General features: G+C 33.3%; 1 protein-coding gene across 1 annotated transcript in view; it reads right to left on the bottom strand.

Annotated features, from left to right (window-relative positions):
- LOC142986193 (uncharacterized) overlaps positions 1 to 1,740 on the bottom strand; it is a 63,820-nt gene extending 62,080 nt beyond the window's left edge. The window contains exons 1-2 of the mRNA XM_076134531.1: positions 1,531 to 1,740; positions 1,212 to 1,336 (exon numbers count right to left, since the gene is read on the bottom strand). Of these exons, the coding sequence (XP_075990646.1) occupies positions 1,212 to 1,245 (34 nt within the window). The 5' untranslated portion in view covers positions 1,246 to 1,336; positions 1,531 to 1,740. The remainder of the gene's footprint in view (positions 1 to 1,211; positions 1,337 to 1,530) is intronic.
- Between the last annotated feature and the right edge of the window lie 19,366 nt (positions 1,741 to 21,106).

Raw genomic sequence — 21,106 nt, 5'->3', positions numbered from 1 at the left:
TCCATTAAAAAAGTACTTAAAAAGTTACATAAGTTTTAGTCATCAATTTGCCTAATGAATTTAAAAGGGTTCATCTCATCGAATAAATACTAAATACGGGTTCCCATCTATACTTACATTACTGTAGCACGATTCTCTATCGCTATCGAGTATCGACAACCAGCTTTTGAGAACTTTTGTATAAACATTCGATCAGCCGTTCTCTAGCGGACGTGAAAGAACTAACTTTTGCAGTACATTGTGTGAAATGTCAAGCACTCGATACAGGAGATTACCGAATATTGAGAATCATAATTATTATCTCTATTTTTTTTTAACAGCACGTTTGGCGCTGTGTTTAAAGTGGTCACTTCGCCGCAATAGCTGCAGCACCGCGTGTGGCGGGTTCGAATCCCACCCGAGATAAATCTTTGTGTGTCAATTTTAAGTTACCATAGTACAAGCTCTGCTTAGTTTGGAGTCAAATGACCGTGTGTGAGTTGTCCACTGATATTTATATATTTATTACGTAAAATCTTACTTTTTAAACAAGCTAAGTATAAAATTAACGTGTCTAGTTTTTACTTACATAGCTTATCTAGCTTATTTTATTGGTATAAGTACCAAAATACATACACTTTCACTGAATACTGTAATTCGTGGAACTGTCACTTCGGAAAAGACAGCCGAAAACGAGGATACCCAGGGGTTATAATGTCTTGATCTTCTTATCTTATTACCTTTAAGTTGACTTTGACAAATAAAACCGTTTAAAATAAACCTATTCCATTTAACACATTAAATTTTGATCGCTAAAATATTGGATAATAGTGTAGGTACCTATTAAAAGTTGTTTGTTTATTTACCAGCCGCAAAAAATTGGCAAAATTCTTAGATGCTTCTTTTGTACCATAATATTTCATTATAAACTTGTAAAGTTATTTCTTTTTGTATACCTACCTAAGTATCTTAAAATTATAGGTAGGTACAATAATTTGATAACTGGTCTGATGACCATTCAGTAAAACCGTTTATTTTCAAAACTACACAAATCGAATAATAAATGTTATGTAATTTAATTATTTGAATCTCATAACTATATTTTTATTAGGTACTTCAGTTCAAAATACACTTCTTCGAAAATCTAATATTTTCAAACATGGAAAGGTCGTCTGTCATCATCCGTATACAATTAAAGGCATATCAATAAGTTTAAATACCCAATTACTTACCAATATTATTGTTTACTTCGAGTTCTTTATGCATTGTATTCGGTCTCAGTTAATTTGTAGTAAAGAAGCCGCGGTCCGGGGTTCGTTACCATGACGACGGAGTGCACGGCGCCCGGCCTATAAACCTACACACAGATATAGTGCAAAGGTCATTCACCCGCGCTGCACCCAAATAAACATCAATTTGTTCATGCATTTATTTCTAACACGCTTTACAACAATCTTATTGCAATAGATAGAACTTTTTACTAGACTTTATAGAATTACTTTTGTTATATATTTTTCAAGTTCAATAGTAAACTACTATTTAACTACATACCTTAAAGCGGCTTAGGAATTCGGTCATAACTCATGATTAGTTCTAATCCGCAACTTCACACAAACACCACTTGTAAACCATACATGGGATCCTCAGTCTACTACACTTCTTCATTGTTGCACTTGTTACTATTAATTTTATGAATAACTACTTAAATTTTGTAAACATAATTATTTACCACTCGAAATGTTTTGGATGTCGCTATCTATAACATGCCTACAACAGAATAATAAACAATGAGAGTGACATCTAGTGAGCAAAAGTGTAACTACTAAAGGTAGCGACTTACCAGCGTACTAAACAGTACCATAAATATCCAATAGATGTCACTGCTAAAGCATACAAGTTTTATCGAAAAATATACTTTATTCAAGTAAAAGAAATACAGAAACATAAGAACTATTTATTTTTGATGATATTATACATGCATAATAAAACCTAATTCAAATATTTAATAATGCACCGCATTTTTAATAGACGCTTATAGTTCCTAAATATTGAAACAGATGACGCTAGCGATGATCGTTAAAAAAAACTATTCATCATATAATTAATATATGGAGTTAAGCTTAAATTAAAATAATACCAAAAATACAATATTATTAAAACTGAACATAACAATAAATGAAAAGAGGCTTATATAATTAAATTCCATACTAAGGAAACGGAAATATTTTTAAATATTCAAATCATTAGCACATTGTCAAAAACTTAACATAATTATTATGAATACTTTTGGGACTATTCAAAATTATGATTCATTATGACCTTCAGTTTTTAAGCAAATGTATAAGTAGGTACCTACCTACACTAAATTTTAATTGACATGTAAAGTTGTTACGAATACTCAGAAAATAGTTTTCATTAGTAGCACTGGTCTGATCACTTATCTCCCTAAAATCAGTCAAAACTCCACAAATATTTAAATTCATTATATGCCTAGTAAAATGAATAATACCTACTTATAATAATTGTTCATCCCGGTATGATGCGAAGTCCAGAATCCCAGCCGAAAAGTTCATTTCCTGTGAATCTTCTTTGTAGAAAATGATCAAATTAGTATCCAAGGGTTATAATAGTTCCTATGGGTAATAGTATCCAAGAGTGTTAATGGAATATAACATAAGTGCGTTTCTCGCTTTACATGGCTCATTCATCATGACTATGTCAAGAGGGAACGCCAATCAATATAAGTTTTCTTTGCATTCTCGTTCACTTCTGGCTGGAATAGCTTTCCTAGCTTTTAAATGTGCCTGTGCCCACGGATCTTTTTATTTACCTACTTGTTTCTATCCGAGACTCCCCCTGAAGTTATTTTCTATTTTTGACAGAAATTCTTACTTATAATTTCCTTGTTTCTTCTTCTTTCTTCATCTACAATCTATCATTCTACAATTTGCAGGCCCAATCGAGCCGCTTTGTCATGAAAGATGGACGCTCTAACAAACACTAGCATCCATAATATGAATGAATCACTAAGTTAACAAAATACGTATTAAACTTAGCGTATTTGAGTAAATAAACATTGTGAAGCCGCAACATCTATGTCTTACGACACAATTGAGCAACCTGTGATTGAATCTAGATATTTTTTCTAAGCTTACAACATTAATTATTACGCTAATTAAAGAATATTTTATTTGTTATGCGAATTTTTATATCATCGGGTTTAGTAATTAGAATAGGTATCTGCTCGTGTGTATTTGATTTAATAACAAACAGGGTGTTATCGTGGGAAGCATTGAATTTGGGTCGAGTTATTCGTACATTTCACTTATAAGTCATTTTATGTGAAAACGGAGTGTAAGGTAGGTAAATATAGGTTTAGCTGTATTTAAGAACATGTGAACCTATCCAAAAAAATAACAAGATACCTATTTTTACATAAAAGAAAGGTTAGTCTTTGATTTACACAACGAGTTGATTCGTTCTTTACTCACACTATTATAAAAGAAAAAGGGTTAAATAGAAACAAATAAATAATTAAAATTTAACAAAGCTGAGATTATAAATTCAAAAAACAACGTCAATGTCACGAATAAAAAAAAAACCTTAAGCTTTGTGATTGTTTTAGGCGTTAAAGTGTTCGCTATATTTTGTACCGGATACATATTCTGCCACGCTCCCCTAAAGAGCCCGCGAAACTCGCTATCTCACTTCCTTTCAAACGAAGGTTTCACAGATAAAGATCTACGAACAAATAATATAATTAGTCCATAGATGTTAATTGAGTTCTAATATTTTGTAATTTCTTTCTTTACATACAACCAAGGTCACCGCGTGGTTTCTGAACGTTGAATTTTTTAATTAAAATAATACTAAACAACTATTGTGAACGTAATAGCCAGTGTTATTTGTAGTCATTATTGTATTAATAAGCAATGCTCTTTCAAAGAAAGCTGAAGAGTGCTTTCGATGTGTTCTAGAATCGAATGTTCGAGGGTCATATGTGTGTTTTCAATATGTCAAATAATGTGAATATAGGACTTCAACACTCTCCTGCTAACAAACTAAGAAAAGCCTAGTTTAGCAACATTTGAAGAGCACACGCGATAGTGCATAAAAGTATTTCACTTACTAATTTAAATAAACTTTGTCTTACTTTTGGGAACACCTTGTCTAATTACCAAAATTCGAAGACTACTTACCTACATGTAAGTATTAAGTCTATCGCATATTATGCGTTTTTTCTGCACATACATAGTATAGAAATAATACTAAGAAAACCAGTATGAGTGGGTGTATGCCGGTAGTAAATTGCTAAATATACAGTACTATTGAATTTAATTTTTCTCTGAACTGGTTATTATTGTAGGAAACGGTAACTAAGTAGAAATAGATGGATTGATACTTAGTAATTGACGTACTTTTCGCATTCCATGACTATGTAGCCTGTAAGAATGCCAAGTATGTAATCCGTATCGCGTTGACGATAGGTATTAAAGTTATCGTTCAAATTGCAATGTTCTCTAACAAAGCAAAATCTTGTTGTATAAAGAAAAGAAAAAGAAATATTAGTCCCAGAGACCAAAGAACGTCATTTGTTACCATCCTTGCAGACAATAAGTAAGTACAATAAGTTATCATTACAATTATTTTAACTTTTAACTATTTTTTATTTTCGTGATCTACAATTAAGACAATTTGGAAGCGGGCAATTCGACTTTGTACTGAGTGAAAGAATCTGATCGAGCAAGAGTGTTACTTACTTCGGAAATGTTTGAAAATCCTGCCGTTATTATTTTGGTCTTGAATAAAAAACTCCATGAGTCTAAAGACCTCAACCGTCTTGACATGCCCATAAAGGCTGTAGGCAGCACAGTCCATGTAATTTAAAACATCGTTATGCAGATTTATTGCAAGTGACCTAAAAACGCTAACATTGTTCTAGTCTCGAACCATTATTTATCTGCGTTACGAGCATGTGATTAGGCGTGTGATAGTATGTAGAGCAAGTTACTTAGATTTGCGGCGTTTCTTACCGATTATAGTCATTTATCTGTTACTTTAAGTTTAAAGCTCGGTATTAGCTAACTTAAAACTGTTTTATCATACTCGTATTACACGAGCAGTAACTGATTTACTCGCTAACAGGCAAACACCTAAAATAAGTGTTCTTTCAACAAAACTAGAGTAACGCCCGCAATGACTTGTGATATTACATCTTTGAGTATGGTTAGATGAGTCTACGTAAAATACGTCATATTAGTAAGTGCATGTATTACATTACATCTTCATGTTTGCGGTCAAGGCAATTTTACTGTGACCAAGCTGCTAATGAATCTCGAACGTTAGGAAAATACACGACACGCACGGAAAGTGTGTAATTCATGTATTTTTAAACTTTTCCTAACATTGATTCGTACGGAGGAGCAGAGAAAACTAGATTAGACGATTACAGACATTGCCAATGGATGTATATTATTATAATTAGGTTCCTTAGTGCTATGCTAATAGGTACAAACTAGTGGTCAGCAGTCATAAAATTTGATATTCATTACCATCGTGATCCAAATACCTGAATCTTCGGTTAATCAAATCAAAAATGACCTCATAGTTGAACTCAAAGTCACATGTAGTCAGTACTGAACTAAATTCGCCTTGCAAACTTTTTTCTTTGAAGGTTAAATTTAAATATTTCCTGGTCTGTCGACACCAATGCCAAGTATTGCGCCAGAAAGCATGCTCTGGAACCGCGGGCCGATCTTCGCGTCTCGAAGGTCGACCGTCACACTCAGACCACTGTTCCTGGAAACCTTTGATCGATCACGTAGGCACCGCGGAGCCTATCGGAAGTGCTCGGAGACAATGATTGACACAATATCTTACACGATACACGAGCCGCTGACTTCGTGATTTTCTTAGATCGTAGATAATTTTTGAAGTTAACGTAATAATCCCCTTGGGCTAACCACAAAGTGCAGCGCGGCCTACATGACTCGCCCCGTTCGCAATGTGCGAACCTTGACATTATGTGTAATGAGTAGTTGTTGCTGTAAAACTATCATATTTGCTTAAAGATTCTAGTGTCACCTTGCTTAATTATTAGTGTTCTCGTTGCGGTGAAACAAAAAGTAATAATGTCCAACAATGACTCAGTGCTCTAATGTAAGTTCCTGTTCTTATAAGTATCATTTTAGAATCAGTTCCGTATCGACATCCTTTATGGCACCAACCACGATCCTATAATAATAATATACCCACATCGGGTAGTCGATGCGAAAATGCTTCCGTATAACATCCGTAATATTTGTGTAGATCTACGACATTACAGTCAGATTAGACAAGTTAATGATGATTGATATATAATAGGTTTTTAAACTCGTTGATTGTTATAATGATCGCGGTTTTAATTTCTTATGACTTATAAATGAGTGGCATAAGAACTGAAATTGATATTTTGTTGCAAATTATATTCATGCAATTAGTTCCTGATTAACAAGATTAAATGCATTTATAAATAAACCGAAATGCAAGTGCGCACTCGAATTAATAGTCCCAAACATTCACCAACGCCCAATTCAGTGCTAGAGTAGGTACATATTATTATTTACAAAAAATTAACTTGAATGCAGCATTTAAATAATAAAATGGAGATACAACAATAAATCATATAGTGATTGCTTACTGTTATAATACAAGACAACTAGTCAGCTTGATTATTGATATATTTTATTTAATTGAATCAAATCAATTCAAGAATCATACCTGCCGATAACTTCGTGGTGAGAATTAAAGGATAAATATCTTTCTCATCTTTAGTCCCAAGAAGTTTGAAAATGCGGTAAATGTTAGACAGCTCTATGAGAAGTTCTGATATCTATTTAAGAACTCTTTTTTTTGATAAAGTCCCTAACGGAGACATATTAAATGATGGGAATGTTCTTTGAATAAACTACGCTTAACAAGACGAATGCGTTTTGAGAGTAAAGTCATTGAGAACTAGCAAAACTTTGAGCTAGTGTTCTTCCGATTCTATTAGGCCCATTTCATATTCGTTCAACGTAGCCTAATCTAAGTAAAATACATTCCATAAGGCCTGAGTGTCGTCTAGGAACTCTTCGACCTTCGCTAGATGAGACCTTACTTATGACTGGAATACAAATCGATTCCTTAAAAACGCCAAAATCTCGAATCACAAATAGCAGTTCGACGTAATATCGACTTTTTCCTTACATCATAGTGTAACCTTCGAAGCAAGTAAATGTTCTAATTAAAACATTGTAGTTTGTTTAAAAAGGCTGCTATGTGAGACTATGACCTTGTAGTTATCATCACTTTATTATCAGTGACCTCTGTTCAGTAATTGATTAGCTTTTTTACCTTTGTGGAGTAGTGAGTTGTGTTGTTTTTTACGTCCTGTTGACAAGTAATATATTTGTTAATTTATTTTTAATATATTTTGTAACATTGCCTATTTTTACACTGTTTTTCTCCAATTTTATAAGTAAGCAATAGTGAATGCAATCCCGATCTCGCGGGATCCCGATCTCGCGAGATCCCGTGTATTTTTTCGGGATCAATCCCGAAGCATAATATGACGAGATCCCGTTCGGGATTGTCGGAGAGGGCATTTTCAGCAGCTGGCTACATTGCAATAGACTTAAGATGCCGATTAGAAGCTTGTACTATTGATACACTTTGTATTTTAAGAGGCTACTTTCAAAATGCCATGTGATTACTTTTTATTTTGATCTCCTGGAGCTACACCTACTTTTTTGATTATGTTCATGTTAATATTATATTACACCTGTTAAATGTGTTACGTTGTTAGTAATATTGAAAAGTAAAGGCTTTTATTTTCTTTCAAATAATAATTTATTGCATTCACCACACTATCACACACATATTACATTAAACAAGCCGTTCGAATTGTATTATTTTTACTAACTAGACGGGATCCCGAAAATCTCGGGATCCCGCGGCATTGATATTTCTGATCGCGAGGGATCTCGAGTTGACGATCTCGAGTCGGGATTGCATTCCCTAGTAAGCAATTGTTTCCATCACTTTAAAGATTTTTTCTAAATTATACAACAGGATATGACACACTAACAAAGTATTCGTAACAAATTATTTATTGTTTTTATCGAAAGCTGAAAGACTAGCGGCTAAATCACAATTCGTTCGAAACAAGTTCTGTTAGAGTTCCTTAGAAACATTACACATTTAGTATTAGCATAGTAACTAAAGTAAGAGTTTTTTCCACTTTGGATTATTCGTGTGTATAATGTTTGTACTTAAGTTTAGGCTTAGATTCTGCAGATTTCAATAGAACAGCTGACTAGTTGAGTAGATTTTATATCAATACTTGAAGATTTGCATAATTATTTAATGAAAAGGGAGGAAGACTTAAAAAATAATCAACTTCCCAAAAAGTGTCTGTCTCTATAGACATAAAGGCTTATTATTAAGCTCTTTACATTCAAGTACGACAGAACCCATTTAATACTACTATACCTATACATTACAATAAGTTCGGTCGAGGAAAACCCGCACTTAAAATAGCGCAATGATCGATTAGTCATTACTTGATATACTTTTAGTTTCAACTATGTATCATTGATAGATAGGAACTGGTAACCGGACCTTAACCCGACACATTTCTTGTGTCATGTTTTGTCCTGCAGTTAATATTGAGTTAATAGACGTTTCATGTCAGTCTAGTTTGACATGATATATGTTTTATTAGACGTAGAACTGTTGTTGATAATGATACTTTATAGGAGCAGAAATAAGTGTATTCTTTTATGTTTTAGAAGTTCTTAAATCCGCTTTGTTTCCACTTGACTAGGTCAATTCTTCCGAGTATAATATATATCTGGGGGCACGGAAGTGCCCCCGCAAGTCGAGCAAAAAAAAAGCGGCACGGCCGTAACATCCTTTTCTCGAAGCAATTCGGGCTATTTTTGACACCCCTATAATTTCGTTGTGGATAAAACAAGAAGCCTGGATTTTCAGCAACTAATCAGTCATTGTATAAACACGGTATATTTAAAATTTCAGTCAATTTGAACCAGTAGTTTAAGAATGACAACTTGTTAAAATTTTGAATTTTGTCACTCACTGATTCACTGACTCACTGACTCACCGATCATCAAAAGTCTAAGGTACTTCTAGCAGACTTAGAAGCTTAAAATTTAGAATACAAATAGGGTTTAGTGTCTTAATCATGGGAAAAATTTAATATTTTCTAATTTCGGTCCAGTTTTCTAAATACACCAACTGCAACAATAACTTGGTAATCCCATATAAATGTTTAAGATTACAAGGTTACATTTGCAGTTAATGAATTATTATTACTGTAGAAAATAAAATAAATAGGTGTAAATAGGTACCTACTATATGAGGCATAACGGGAGGGGGTAAAGGGTGGGTAAGGGTGTTTAGCCCATGAAACTGAACAACATTCCCATAAGAAAATATGTTGAATTATGAAAAAAAAACGTCTTTCCATACAAATTGGACTTATGTTCGCTCTACAAAAAGAAGTGAGATGCCATCAAAAACATTCTGTAAAAACCTCAAGTCTCGCCGTAAAAAGTTGTGAGATCTATAATACCAAGTCGATTAATCTATTTAGTCTCTACTTAAAGGACCTTCTGTCTTAAGTTATTACGTATGTTATTATCATGCCAATTTAAAAAAAATACCTTTAAAACAAATAGATCGACTTGGTCATCGCAAGAAAACACAAATTCGCCATTATTAACATTTCAGGAGCATTAACTTCTTGTCGTGCTATGTAATGTGATACATACTAATAATCAAATCATGCGATGGCCAGGTCGGTCTACTTGTTTTAGAGGTATTTTTTTTTAAATTGGCATGATAATAACATACGTAATAACTTAAGACAGAAGGTCCTTTAAGTAGAGACTAAAGGCCCATTTAGACGGGGAGAGTTTCTCGTACGGTTCCGAGCGAGAAACTATACGCTACTATCACAAGCAATAATCGCTATAACACAATCGTATCAAAATGTTTACATACAGGTAAGAACTAAAATCTCGCCTACGATTATGTCATACGAGATTCGCTTATGACTTATCGCTAGGCGATAATTGCCTATGTTGGTTTACACAACGAAGGTGTAGTAAGTAGATTGTTGCTTACGAGAATCTCAACTTGTATAAACACGATTTCGTGTGACATATTTTCAAGTTGATACGAGTATCGTACAAATCAGTTTGAATCGTTTTTAGTGCGAGATTTGTCATTCGAGTTTAGTGATCCAATGCATTTTCGAGAACTGATAGCGACACACAGTGGTGGAATTCAAGCATGCAAGATGACTTTCCAAATGATTCAACGAATGCACAATAATATTTTTTTCCTAATATCTCTATATTAAGTTGATTTATTATAAGCTAATTGCCATTTATTTGTTTTGTAATCTACCTTATTAAAGCAAGACTGATTTTGAATAAATACTTAGATAATCTTTTGATAGTTAAGTGATTTTGAAATTAATCGTATTTTATTCATAATGAAATCCTCCAATGCTATGTAAATAGCTTGCAGAACTTCTACCAAAAAGTAATTTATGGTACACCTATATACTATAAATATTTCTGATAATGTTTAAAATGAATCTCCTGTAGCCAAATATTTTAAAGTTATTTCCAATTTTGTACGAGCGGGTATAGCTTGACGCATATTTGTATCATTTTTTTGTATAGATGGTCCAATTTCTTGAAGTAGATATATGAGTTGAGTTTTCGTAACCCGAAATATATTTTTGAATGTCTCTTCATCTTTCAATTGTAATTCAAGGCACAACATGTTAGATGCTCCCAAATCATTTCTTCTAGCTATCCATTTTCTAACCCAACGCCTTTTTTTCTTTTTCCGTTTACCTTATTCTTGCCTTAGAAGAGCAAATATAATTAAAACACCATCGCGCACTGCACTCATGGCTCGAAAATCTCGAAATACGATTATTGCTTTGAAATTATGTTTACACGGACATAACAATATTACATTGCAAGGCAATTCTCGCCCAAAGCAACGAGTGAGGAGAGCGAATGTTTAGACGAAAAAAATGTTTTATATTCTTTCGATAATCGCATCTTCGAGACGAGAAACTCTCCCCGTCTAAATGGGCCTTAAATAGATTAATCGACTTGGTATTATAGATCTCACAACTTTTTACGGCGAGACTTGAGGTTTTTACAGAATGTTTTTGATGGCATTGGTAGAGTCCGAAATCATTAAACATCCTTCCCCTGAACAAATTAAAACAAAATATCAGGACAATTTACTCGTATGAAAGTTAGTATTCGCTGTTATGTAGAGCGACATTAATATATTATGTAGTTAAGAATATATTCTTGACAATACGTTCAAAAGCTTCGAGGGTTTGAAGGGATAATCCTGTATTTTCTAGTTTAACAGACCGAAATATTAGACGTATTAATGATTTCGTAATTTATTATCACACCTTATAAGTTTTTTTCAGAAAAAGGGACAGTTTTCTGAAACTGTAGTAAGTATGGGTTACATTTTAGATACAATATGAGGAAAGCTTACAGTGCGGCATTGGTAGAATAAAGAAACCTTGGCTTTACTTCCAATCCAGTAATAAACTTAATCCCGTACTTAATCCTCTAGCCTTCAAAGGCCAGTAGCAATATGACTATTTCAGCGATTACAATACATACCATAATGTATTTTATAGTTCTACAATGTGCCAAAAGTTATAAAAAGCTATGCCGATCGGAAATTACAATGATATTATAGTATACCCTGTAAAATACTTTATATTAGTGTTTTAATGTAAAGACATACCACAGCATGTAATGAATATGAAGTTAATAGCGCTTCAGGCAGTACAGCTTTCCTTAATCAACAGATCCTTTAATCGTGATTTAACATTACATCACTCTTCTTTGTTTATAATTAAATTGTGATTAGTTCTAAAACAGAAGCAGTAATGAGGCGTGAAGTGGAACCCAGCAACGACATTGACACTGAAGGAGCACCTCGATACGCCAAATAAATCTGTTCTAATTACAACACAGTTTCGTGAAACTAATCAATATGACTAATCACTGGTGAAGAAAATAACTACCGGATGCAAAAACCTAGGATCATTTCCTTTTTATTAAACACTAGTTTCGTCTGTTACTTTGCCCGTGTGGTATGATTTTCTGTCATAATGACACCATAGATAAACAGATAGTATCCTATCTGTGTAGATTAAGTATGTGCCAAAATTCACCAAAATTCATTATAGCCCTATTTGCGGTAAAGTGTAACAGGCATCTTTCATAATCATAATCTTTCATTATGATGATGAAATAATTATGAGGGTACAAAAAGGATTACGAATATTTCAGTAACTGGTTTTCTAGCTGTTCTAGGCTCTGCCAATATTAGTTTATGTTTTACCTTTTCAAGAAGGTAATTGTTGGGATTTCTTAATATTCAGTAAATGGAGAAAACGAGCTGCAGAACACCGAAGAATTTCTAATTAGTCTCGTAATTATTTTTCAACGTCAGAAAAAATAAGACGTAAAACTTCTTATGTCATATGATTTAGCAATTAATTTAGCACTTGTTTTAATGATGAAAAAAACTATCGTGAGAAACCCGCGTGCTTGAGATCATTGAATGATGTTACTTAATTCTTTGAAAATAAACTTTGTCTGTGTAATCAAATGAACGTATTTTTTTCTGTTAGGACTAATTGGTCAGAAAAAAACCTTTGACAAGACAACTGCTGATATAAATCACATCATTCAGTAGCGCAATTCTGTACAGTCGCTAATAATATTTTCTACGGCACCCGCTAGAGGCGCTAATAAAAATTGAATACAAAATATCTGGATGGCTAGCCGGTTGTTGATAGTCAAAAGGGAATCAAAACCTCTCAGAACTGGCTTTCTATGCAGTCCCTTTGTCGATCGTTGAGTACCTTCAACTATTGTAAAACTAAACTAGCTCCATTGTCTGAAGCTAAGTATTGCAAAACATCAAAGGTTTTTGATACAATCATTTTCCTCCTATTTCGCAAACACGTATTCAATAATGATTTATCAGCTCATTAAAGTACTTCCCTTAGTAACATATTATTATAATAATCATTGTAGTTTTTTATTAATTGCTTTAACGTGCGTATTAAAGGTACAATTACGCATCTTTGATGTTTTTGTAACGACAAATAGAGTTGGGCACGATCATTTTATTTTAACAGGTTACTTTAGTAATTAAGTTGACCTCAGTACATCAAGATATGTTTTAATAGGTATTTGGGATTCTATGCAATGAAGATAGTGATCTGCGATCAAAATTCGTTGTAGTAGTACTTACTAACCTTAAATAGCCTACGTCAGTGTCCCACTGTTGGGCTAGGGGCAGGTTCTTACAAATCCAGGCCCCACGTCGTTGGCTTTCTCCGGTCATCTCCCCAGAAACGTGACCACATCATTTCACCAACTTTGTTTTGGTCTTCGCAGACCATCCTGAGTAAGTTACTTTTATGTAGATAAAAGCATCAAAGATATTATTTTCCTATAGTTAGATGTTCGACGTGCAATTATTTTCTGATTTATAAACCAGATAATACCTACCATGTTTTTAATGAAATTGATGCAGTCAAAAAATCCTCGAAAAGTGACAAACAAATTACGTTATACATAATAATATAAATATTGTCGTATCTTTTTTCTGAAAAACACGTGCCGCAATAAAATAGTTCCTACCTATATTTACGAATATATTACTTATTGCTTATTTAGCCTAATTACTTGAATCCATAAACCGCATTTTTACATATTTCGAGAGTTCGAAAAATTGTGGTTTAATCATTGTATGAGTAATCTAACCACATTCAGCGGTAACAATAGTACTTACTACCTACAATCTAATGACGTATATAAATGAGACTTCAGAATATTGTTCAACTCCTAGGAATACTGAATAATGAAGTGTTGCTGTCAAAAATCTCGGTACTGTTATATTGGTCTCAAGAAAAGGTATGGACCGTACTTGAATATAAGGTGTACTAAGGTTGCTAGGCTACTGATGTTTAGTATAATATTTAATGCCATCAAAAACATTCTGTAAAAACCCCAAGTCTCGCAGCTGAGTCTCTCTGCCGTAAAAAGTTATGAGATCTATATAATATGAAGTCGATTAATCTATTTAGTCTCTACTTAAAAGACCTTCTGTGTTCAGTTATTACATGAGTTATTATCATGCCAATATTAAAAATAATTTACATTTAAACAAATCGACCGACCTGGCATTAACCGATTCGTTGCGGATGGCACGACAGGCGTGCCATTCAATTCTTTTATATATGGCGTATGACACGAGAGGCGTGTCTTTTTTAAATATCATATAACTCGCTCAAATTGAGTCATCAACTTCTATGGCCCGACAGGCGTGTCACGAAATATTTGTTTGCCGCCACAGCTAGAAGTTTACGAAAACGCAAGTCACAACGAATCGGTTAATTGTTGTTCAACAACTGTAATTTAGAACTTAAAGTAAATAATATATCAACTACATTATTTATCTATTGTATATAATTAACATCATATTGTAGATCTAGATCAAAATATTCCAAAACTTAACAGAATATAAATAAAATAATGAATATACACAACAAAAAGGGAAGCGCAGAAGACACTGTTTCCGCCCGGGATCGAACCGGGGTCCTCCGCCTGAAAGGCAGATGTGATATCCACTACACTACGGAAACTGTACTAGGAGGCTCGAATTACTTGTTAGCATTCGTCCGTTATCGATCCGCTGCAACGCTGTTGTCGTTGTCGGGGCTTTAAGGACTTTATGTACCTTTATGTAACTTAGATAGCTAGTAATTTAAAAAGTATGTGTAAAACAGACAAAGCTACCTCCTCATATCAAAGTAGCATGATTGGCAGCTGCAGTGGCCGTTTTTAAGTTTTCGTGGCTACATTGTCATTTCCAATGACTACAGACTTTCTAAACGAGTTTTCATTCACGGAGATAATATTTTGGATTTTTCTTGTAAAGATTTTATAACTCTATCCGGTCATTGAAGTTCGTTCTTTCACCATTTGGTTAGTGGTCAGCCTAGTATCGAAGTTTTTTAAACGCCCGAAGGCATTTGACGTGGCTCACGGACTGTAATCTTAATTGGCAACTATCAGGATTATCAACTATTAACATCATATTGTAGATTCTAAAAAAAAAAATTTTTTTAAAACTTAAAAGTCAACTTCTTCAAAAATTACTTTCAGAAAATACTAACTTTGCTTTCTTATTTTCAGGTATGAAAAATCAAATAGATAACCTACTTACAAAAAATACCCTTATTCTAAACAAAATTGCATAGCATAATTATGACCAACGAACAAGTAGTCTTTTTTTCAAAAACAACATATTAAGTGTTCCAATATTAAAACCAAAAACTAAATCGAAGCATTTCCATACAAATAACGCCAAAAAATATATTTTCTTCCTTATTATTTCTAAATACTCAATTTTGTTCCTTGTAAGCCCTAAAAACTAAATATAGATCAAAATATTCCAAAACTTAACAGAATATAAATAAAATAAGGAATATACACAACAAAAAGGGAAGCGCAGAAGACACTGTTTCCGCCCGGGATCGAACCGGGGTCCTTCGCCTGAAAGGCAGATGTGATATCCACTACACCACGGAAACTGTACTAGGAGTCTGGAATTACTTGTTAGCATTCGTCCGTTATCGATCCGCTGCACCGCTGTTGTCGTTGTCGGGGCTTTATGAACTTTATGTACCTTTATGTAACTTAAATAGCTAGTAATTTAAAAAGTATGTGTAAAACAGATAAAGCTACCACCTCCAAAATGACAAGGTAGCATGATTGGCAGCTACAGTGGCCGTTCTTAAGTTTTCGTGGCTACATTGTTACTTCCAATGACTACAGACTTTCTAAACAAGTTTTCATTTACGGAGATAATATTTTGGACTTTTCTTGTAAAGATTTTGTAACTCTATCCAGTTATTGAAGTTTGTTCTTTCACCATTTGGTTAGTGGTCAGCCTAGTGTCGAAGTTTTTAAACGCCCGAAGGCATTGGCATGGCTCATGGACTGTAATCTCAATTGGCAACTATCAGGATTATCAACTATTAACATCATATTGTAGATTCTAAAAAGATACCAAATTTTTTAAAACTTAAACGTCAACTTCTCCTAAAATTACTTTCAGAAAATACTAACTTAGCTTACTTATTTTCAGATATAAGAAATCATATAGATAACCTACTTACAAAAATACCCTTATTCTAAACAAAATTGCATAGTAAGTATTTGACCATTGAACAAGTAGTCTTTTTTTCAAAAACAACATATTAAGTGTTCCAATATTAAAACCAAAAATAAATCGAAGCATTTCCACACAAATAACTCCAAAAAATATATTTTCTTCCTTATTATTTCGAAATACTCAATTTTGTTCCTTGTAAGCTCTAAAAACTAAATCTAGATCAAAATATTCCAAAACCAAACAGATTATAAACAAAATAATTAATATACAGAACAAAAAGGGAAGCGCAGAAGACACTGTTTCCGCCCGGGATCGAACCGGGGTCCTCCGCCTGAAAGGCAGATGTGATATCCACTACACTACGGAAACTGTACTAGGAACCTCGAATTACTTGTTAGCATTCGTCCGTTATCGATCCGCTGCAACGCTGTTGTCGGGGCGTTATGGACTTCATGTACCTTTATGTAACTTAAATAGCTAGTAATTTAAAAAGTATGTGTAAAACAGACAAAGCTACCTCCTCATACCAAAATAGCATGATTGGCAGCTGTAGTTCTTAAGTCTTCATGACTACATTGTTATTTCCAATGACTACAGACTTTCTAAACGAGTTTTTATTTACGGAGATAATATTTTGGACTTTTCTTGTAAAGATTTTGTAACTCTATCCAGTTATTGAAGTTTGTTCTTTCACCATTTGGTTAATGGTCAGCCTAGTGTCGAAGATTTTTAAACGCCCGAAGTTTAATATTAAATTCTATTCTCAGTCAGTCGCTTCAGTAAATGTTTATGCCATCAAAAACATTCTGTTAAAACCCCAAGTCTTGCCGTAAAAAGTTGTGAGATCTATATAATACCAAGTCGATTAATCTATTTAGTCTCCACTTAAAGGACCTTCTGTCTTAAGTTATTACGTATGTTATTATCATGCCAATTAAAAAAAAATACGTTTAAAACAAATAGACCGACCTGGCCATCTCATGATTTGATTATTAGTAAGTATGTATCACATTACACAGCACGACGAGAAGTTAATGCTCCTGAAATGTTAATGGCGAAGTTTTCTTGCGATGACCAAGTTGATCTATTTGCACTGCCGTGCCCCCAGATAGTACTAATATTTAGTCAGTGTCTTAATTGTCAATTGAAGATGTGTCTGTGTTTCATGATTTTCAGAAAATGTAGAATTTTGTTGAAAAGTCATAAAAACTAAAAACAATCTATGCCACAGATATTTATTTTTATTATTTTTGGTTTGCTGTTACATTTTAATTAGTCTGACAAAACATATATAGCTTTACATTTTATGTACAATAAAAAAAGAACACCAAATGTAATAATAGATAATCTAATAATATGTTGTTTGTGTATCTTATTTAATAAATGATTTATTGCAGTATCGGCTCCAGATGGTAACAGCGCTATGAATCAATTTACGTGTTACAAAGTAGTTCTATGAATAAAACAATATGTTTCTTATTAAATAATTAAATACTTTGAGTAAACACCTGGGATCGCTAACAATGGCGAGAAAACAATATAGCTATTCTATTAATTGTAATTACTTATAAAAAGACTTCGCAAAGTATGTAAAGCGTTAAGGGCCGTTTTTCCGCCATCAGATATTTTTGTGATAAATTGTGTGTAAAAAATTGAACAAAAACGTAAAAAAATATAACGTCAAAAAAATAGTAATCAAAAACATAAAAATTACATATTTTTATTTAATATTCTTATAAAAAAAAGCATTATTCTTTGGCCGATGCTCCGATATAACTAACTCCTTAGAATGTCTAATAACGTCAAAATCAACAAGCACAGGAGTGTTGCAATGGAGACACGAGTCATACCTGAAACTGAATCAAATAGGTTTTAGTCATACTGGTAAGGTATTTAGTAAAATAAAGAGAAAATGAATAAGGAGCTAAACTCTTCCATCAATATTTAAGTGGATGTATGAAAATATACCTGTTTACTAAAACGAATATAAAGTTTTCCGAGAAAGGGCTTCAAACCCTTAAAATATATTCCCTTGCATTGCGATATTAGGAGGATTTTGAGAAAGGCACCTGAATGATGCATAGGGATATTACATATATTTATTGTTAAAACATTTACCTTGTTTATAACAAATTAGAAAATTATGATGAGTGTTAGAAGGAAAAAAGAAAGCTAATGCATTTATTTCCAAGAACAATAAGTACCTAACTGTAAACAACACAGTCACTAAAAATATTGAAATAAAGCGTCATACTTAGACTAAAACAGCAAAACAATTACTCTCTACTCAATAAGAGGTAGTACGTAGCCCGGTTTAGGTTAAAAAGGTTAATTTTTGTAGATTAATCTCACAGGATATATATAGGTCACAGGTACAGGGATATAGGTGAAAGAATTATAGTAGATCTCTCTGTTTTCTATGGCTTTGACCTAGGGAAATTTTAAATAAGACTAAAGATAAGCATTATATGACAGCAGACTATTAGTTCTTAAGCTTTATACGAACTATACAAACTAACTCTCAGTCTTGTAATTAATACGTTGATCTCAAGTCGATGTATTGTAATCCAAACCGTCATATGTCCGTAATTTGGGTGAAAAATGGAAATTTATTGGCAGCAAAATAAATGGCGCAGATTTGTTATCTCGTGAACTGGCATTAAACAGCCGATGCAAATTTTCATCGGTAACCTTACAGTGACGCACGAACGGTTCTTTCCCAGAACACTTTATATTCTTTCGAACGAGTTGAATTAGTTCTACCGTTCCAGTTGACATTTAGTTTAGGTATTTGTTAGTCGATTATATTAAACTTAATTGCTAAGTTTCGCATTAAATATTTGTCACAAATACTACCGGTATTTTTAACTACTAGTCTCTAGTTAATATTATGTGTGGTTTTATGTGTAGTCTTTGAAGCAGCTAAGATTTCACCGCATAATTTACTTTGGTGCATTGTAAAGTCAATCTTTTGAATACGAGCTCGTTTGCTTGTAAACCTATATTGATGAACCCTTGCCTAGTACGTATGTACTTTGAGTGTAAAAGGTCATAGAATGAGTAGTACAAGAATTATCCTTGTTTCGCCATCCCATGTCATATTGAAGAAAGAAAAAGTACCTAAATGATTAACTGGGCTTAGTAATTCTCAATGAGTGTTTCCTTAAACGTAAACCCTTAAATAAGAGTACCGTTTTCAGTTTACTCGGTCTTTCCCGTCTCAGACACCTCACTTGGAATGTTTATAAAGGAAAACCACATACTCTGTATCGTTGAAAAAGTTCCTTGGCTGTTTCCGACGGTTTATTTCTAACCACAAAACGCACGGTCATTATTAAAGGTGAATTGCTAAGGCGCCTTCGGAAAACTACCTTAATTTGGTCGTTTATTAAGAAGCTTCTGGTTTTTACACCGTTCTTTGTATCTGTTTGACGACATTACCCATAGCTAATTGCTTCATAGACCGATTGAAAATCAATTCGTAGAAACGTAGAAGCTCTTTTTACATGGACCAATAAGAAGTGTTTAACATGATGGCTATTTTAAGCCGAAAGAAAAACAAACTCCGTTGTATCTTCTTTGCACGTTACTACAAAACCTGTTTGTTTAAATTAACTTCAAAGTTAATTATATTTAATAAAAGATCTAAGGTTCTAGTTAAATGTAAAAGGAACGGACATCCTCCAGTAATAAAGACGAAATTGAAAGGCCTGACTACGGTTCGTCGCATCCCAGCGGATTGCTTGGTCATCGCAATTAAACCCAATCATTATTAAACATATAATAATATGTTGCCGCCGAAGCCTGAGAACTTAAGGTAAAGGTATAAATTAAATTTAAAAATACGTATTTGTGCAAATTTTCCAAAATCTGTGAATGAAACCATTGTTTTTCCATAAATAATGAAACGCTTGTCCATATTGTGATTAGTTCGGTTAACAATGAATGCCGTGTGACGTTTCACTTTAAAAGCTAATTCTACGTCTTAGTATTTTTAGATGGCAATTTTCTTTGGTATTCTCCTATATAGAAAATCTCAACAGATCGCAGAAGGCCGACAGATACACGTGTCGTCAAAGTAGCCGACGAGTACTCATTAAAAATCAAGTTATCAAATTATATTCGCGTAATGTAAAACAAATTCGTGTTTGTCTTTATCGCGTAATCATGATAGAACGGGTATTATCTAATTTATGTGTATAAGCCATAACATATACATAACAATAACTTAATTAACTCAACGTCAAATAGTAAAACAACCTTAGGTGCGACCTTGGCGCTCAATTCACTCGACTTTTAATTGACAATAAAACTAATTGTATCTGGGGGCACGGAAGTGCCCCCGCAAGTCGAGCAAAAAAAAAGCGGCACGGCCGTAACATCCTTTTCTCGAAGCAATTCGGGCTATTTTTGACACCCCTATAATTTCGTTGTGGATAAAACAAGAAGCCTGGATTTTCAGCAACTAATCAGTCATTGTATAAACACGGTATATTTAAAATTTCAGTCAATTTGAACCAGTAGTTTAAGAATGACAACTTGTTAAAATTTTGAATTTTGTCACTCACTGATTCACTGACTCACTGACTCACTGACTCACCGATCATCAAAAGTCTAAGGTACTTCTAGCAGACTTAGAAGCTTAAAATTTAGAATACAAATAGGGTTTAGTGTCTTAATCATGGGAAAAATTTAATATTTGCTAATTTCGGTCCAGTTTTCTAAATACACCAACTGCAACAATAACTTTGTAATCCCATATAAATGTATAAGATTACAAGGTTACATTTACAGTTAATGAATTATTATTACTGTAGAAAATAAAATAAAT

Source organism: Anticarsia gemmatalis, chromosome Z (genome assembly GCF_050436995.1).
Source record: "Anticarsia gemmatalis isolate Benzon Research Colony breed Stoneville strain chromosome Z, ilAntGemm2 primary, whole genome shotgun sequence".
NCBI lineage: Eukaryota > Metazoa > Arthropoda > Insecta > Lepidoptera > Erebidae > Anticarsia > Anticarsia gemmatalis.
This window is presented reverse-complemented; position numbering and strand designations above follow the sequence as displayed.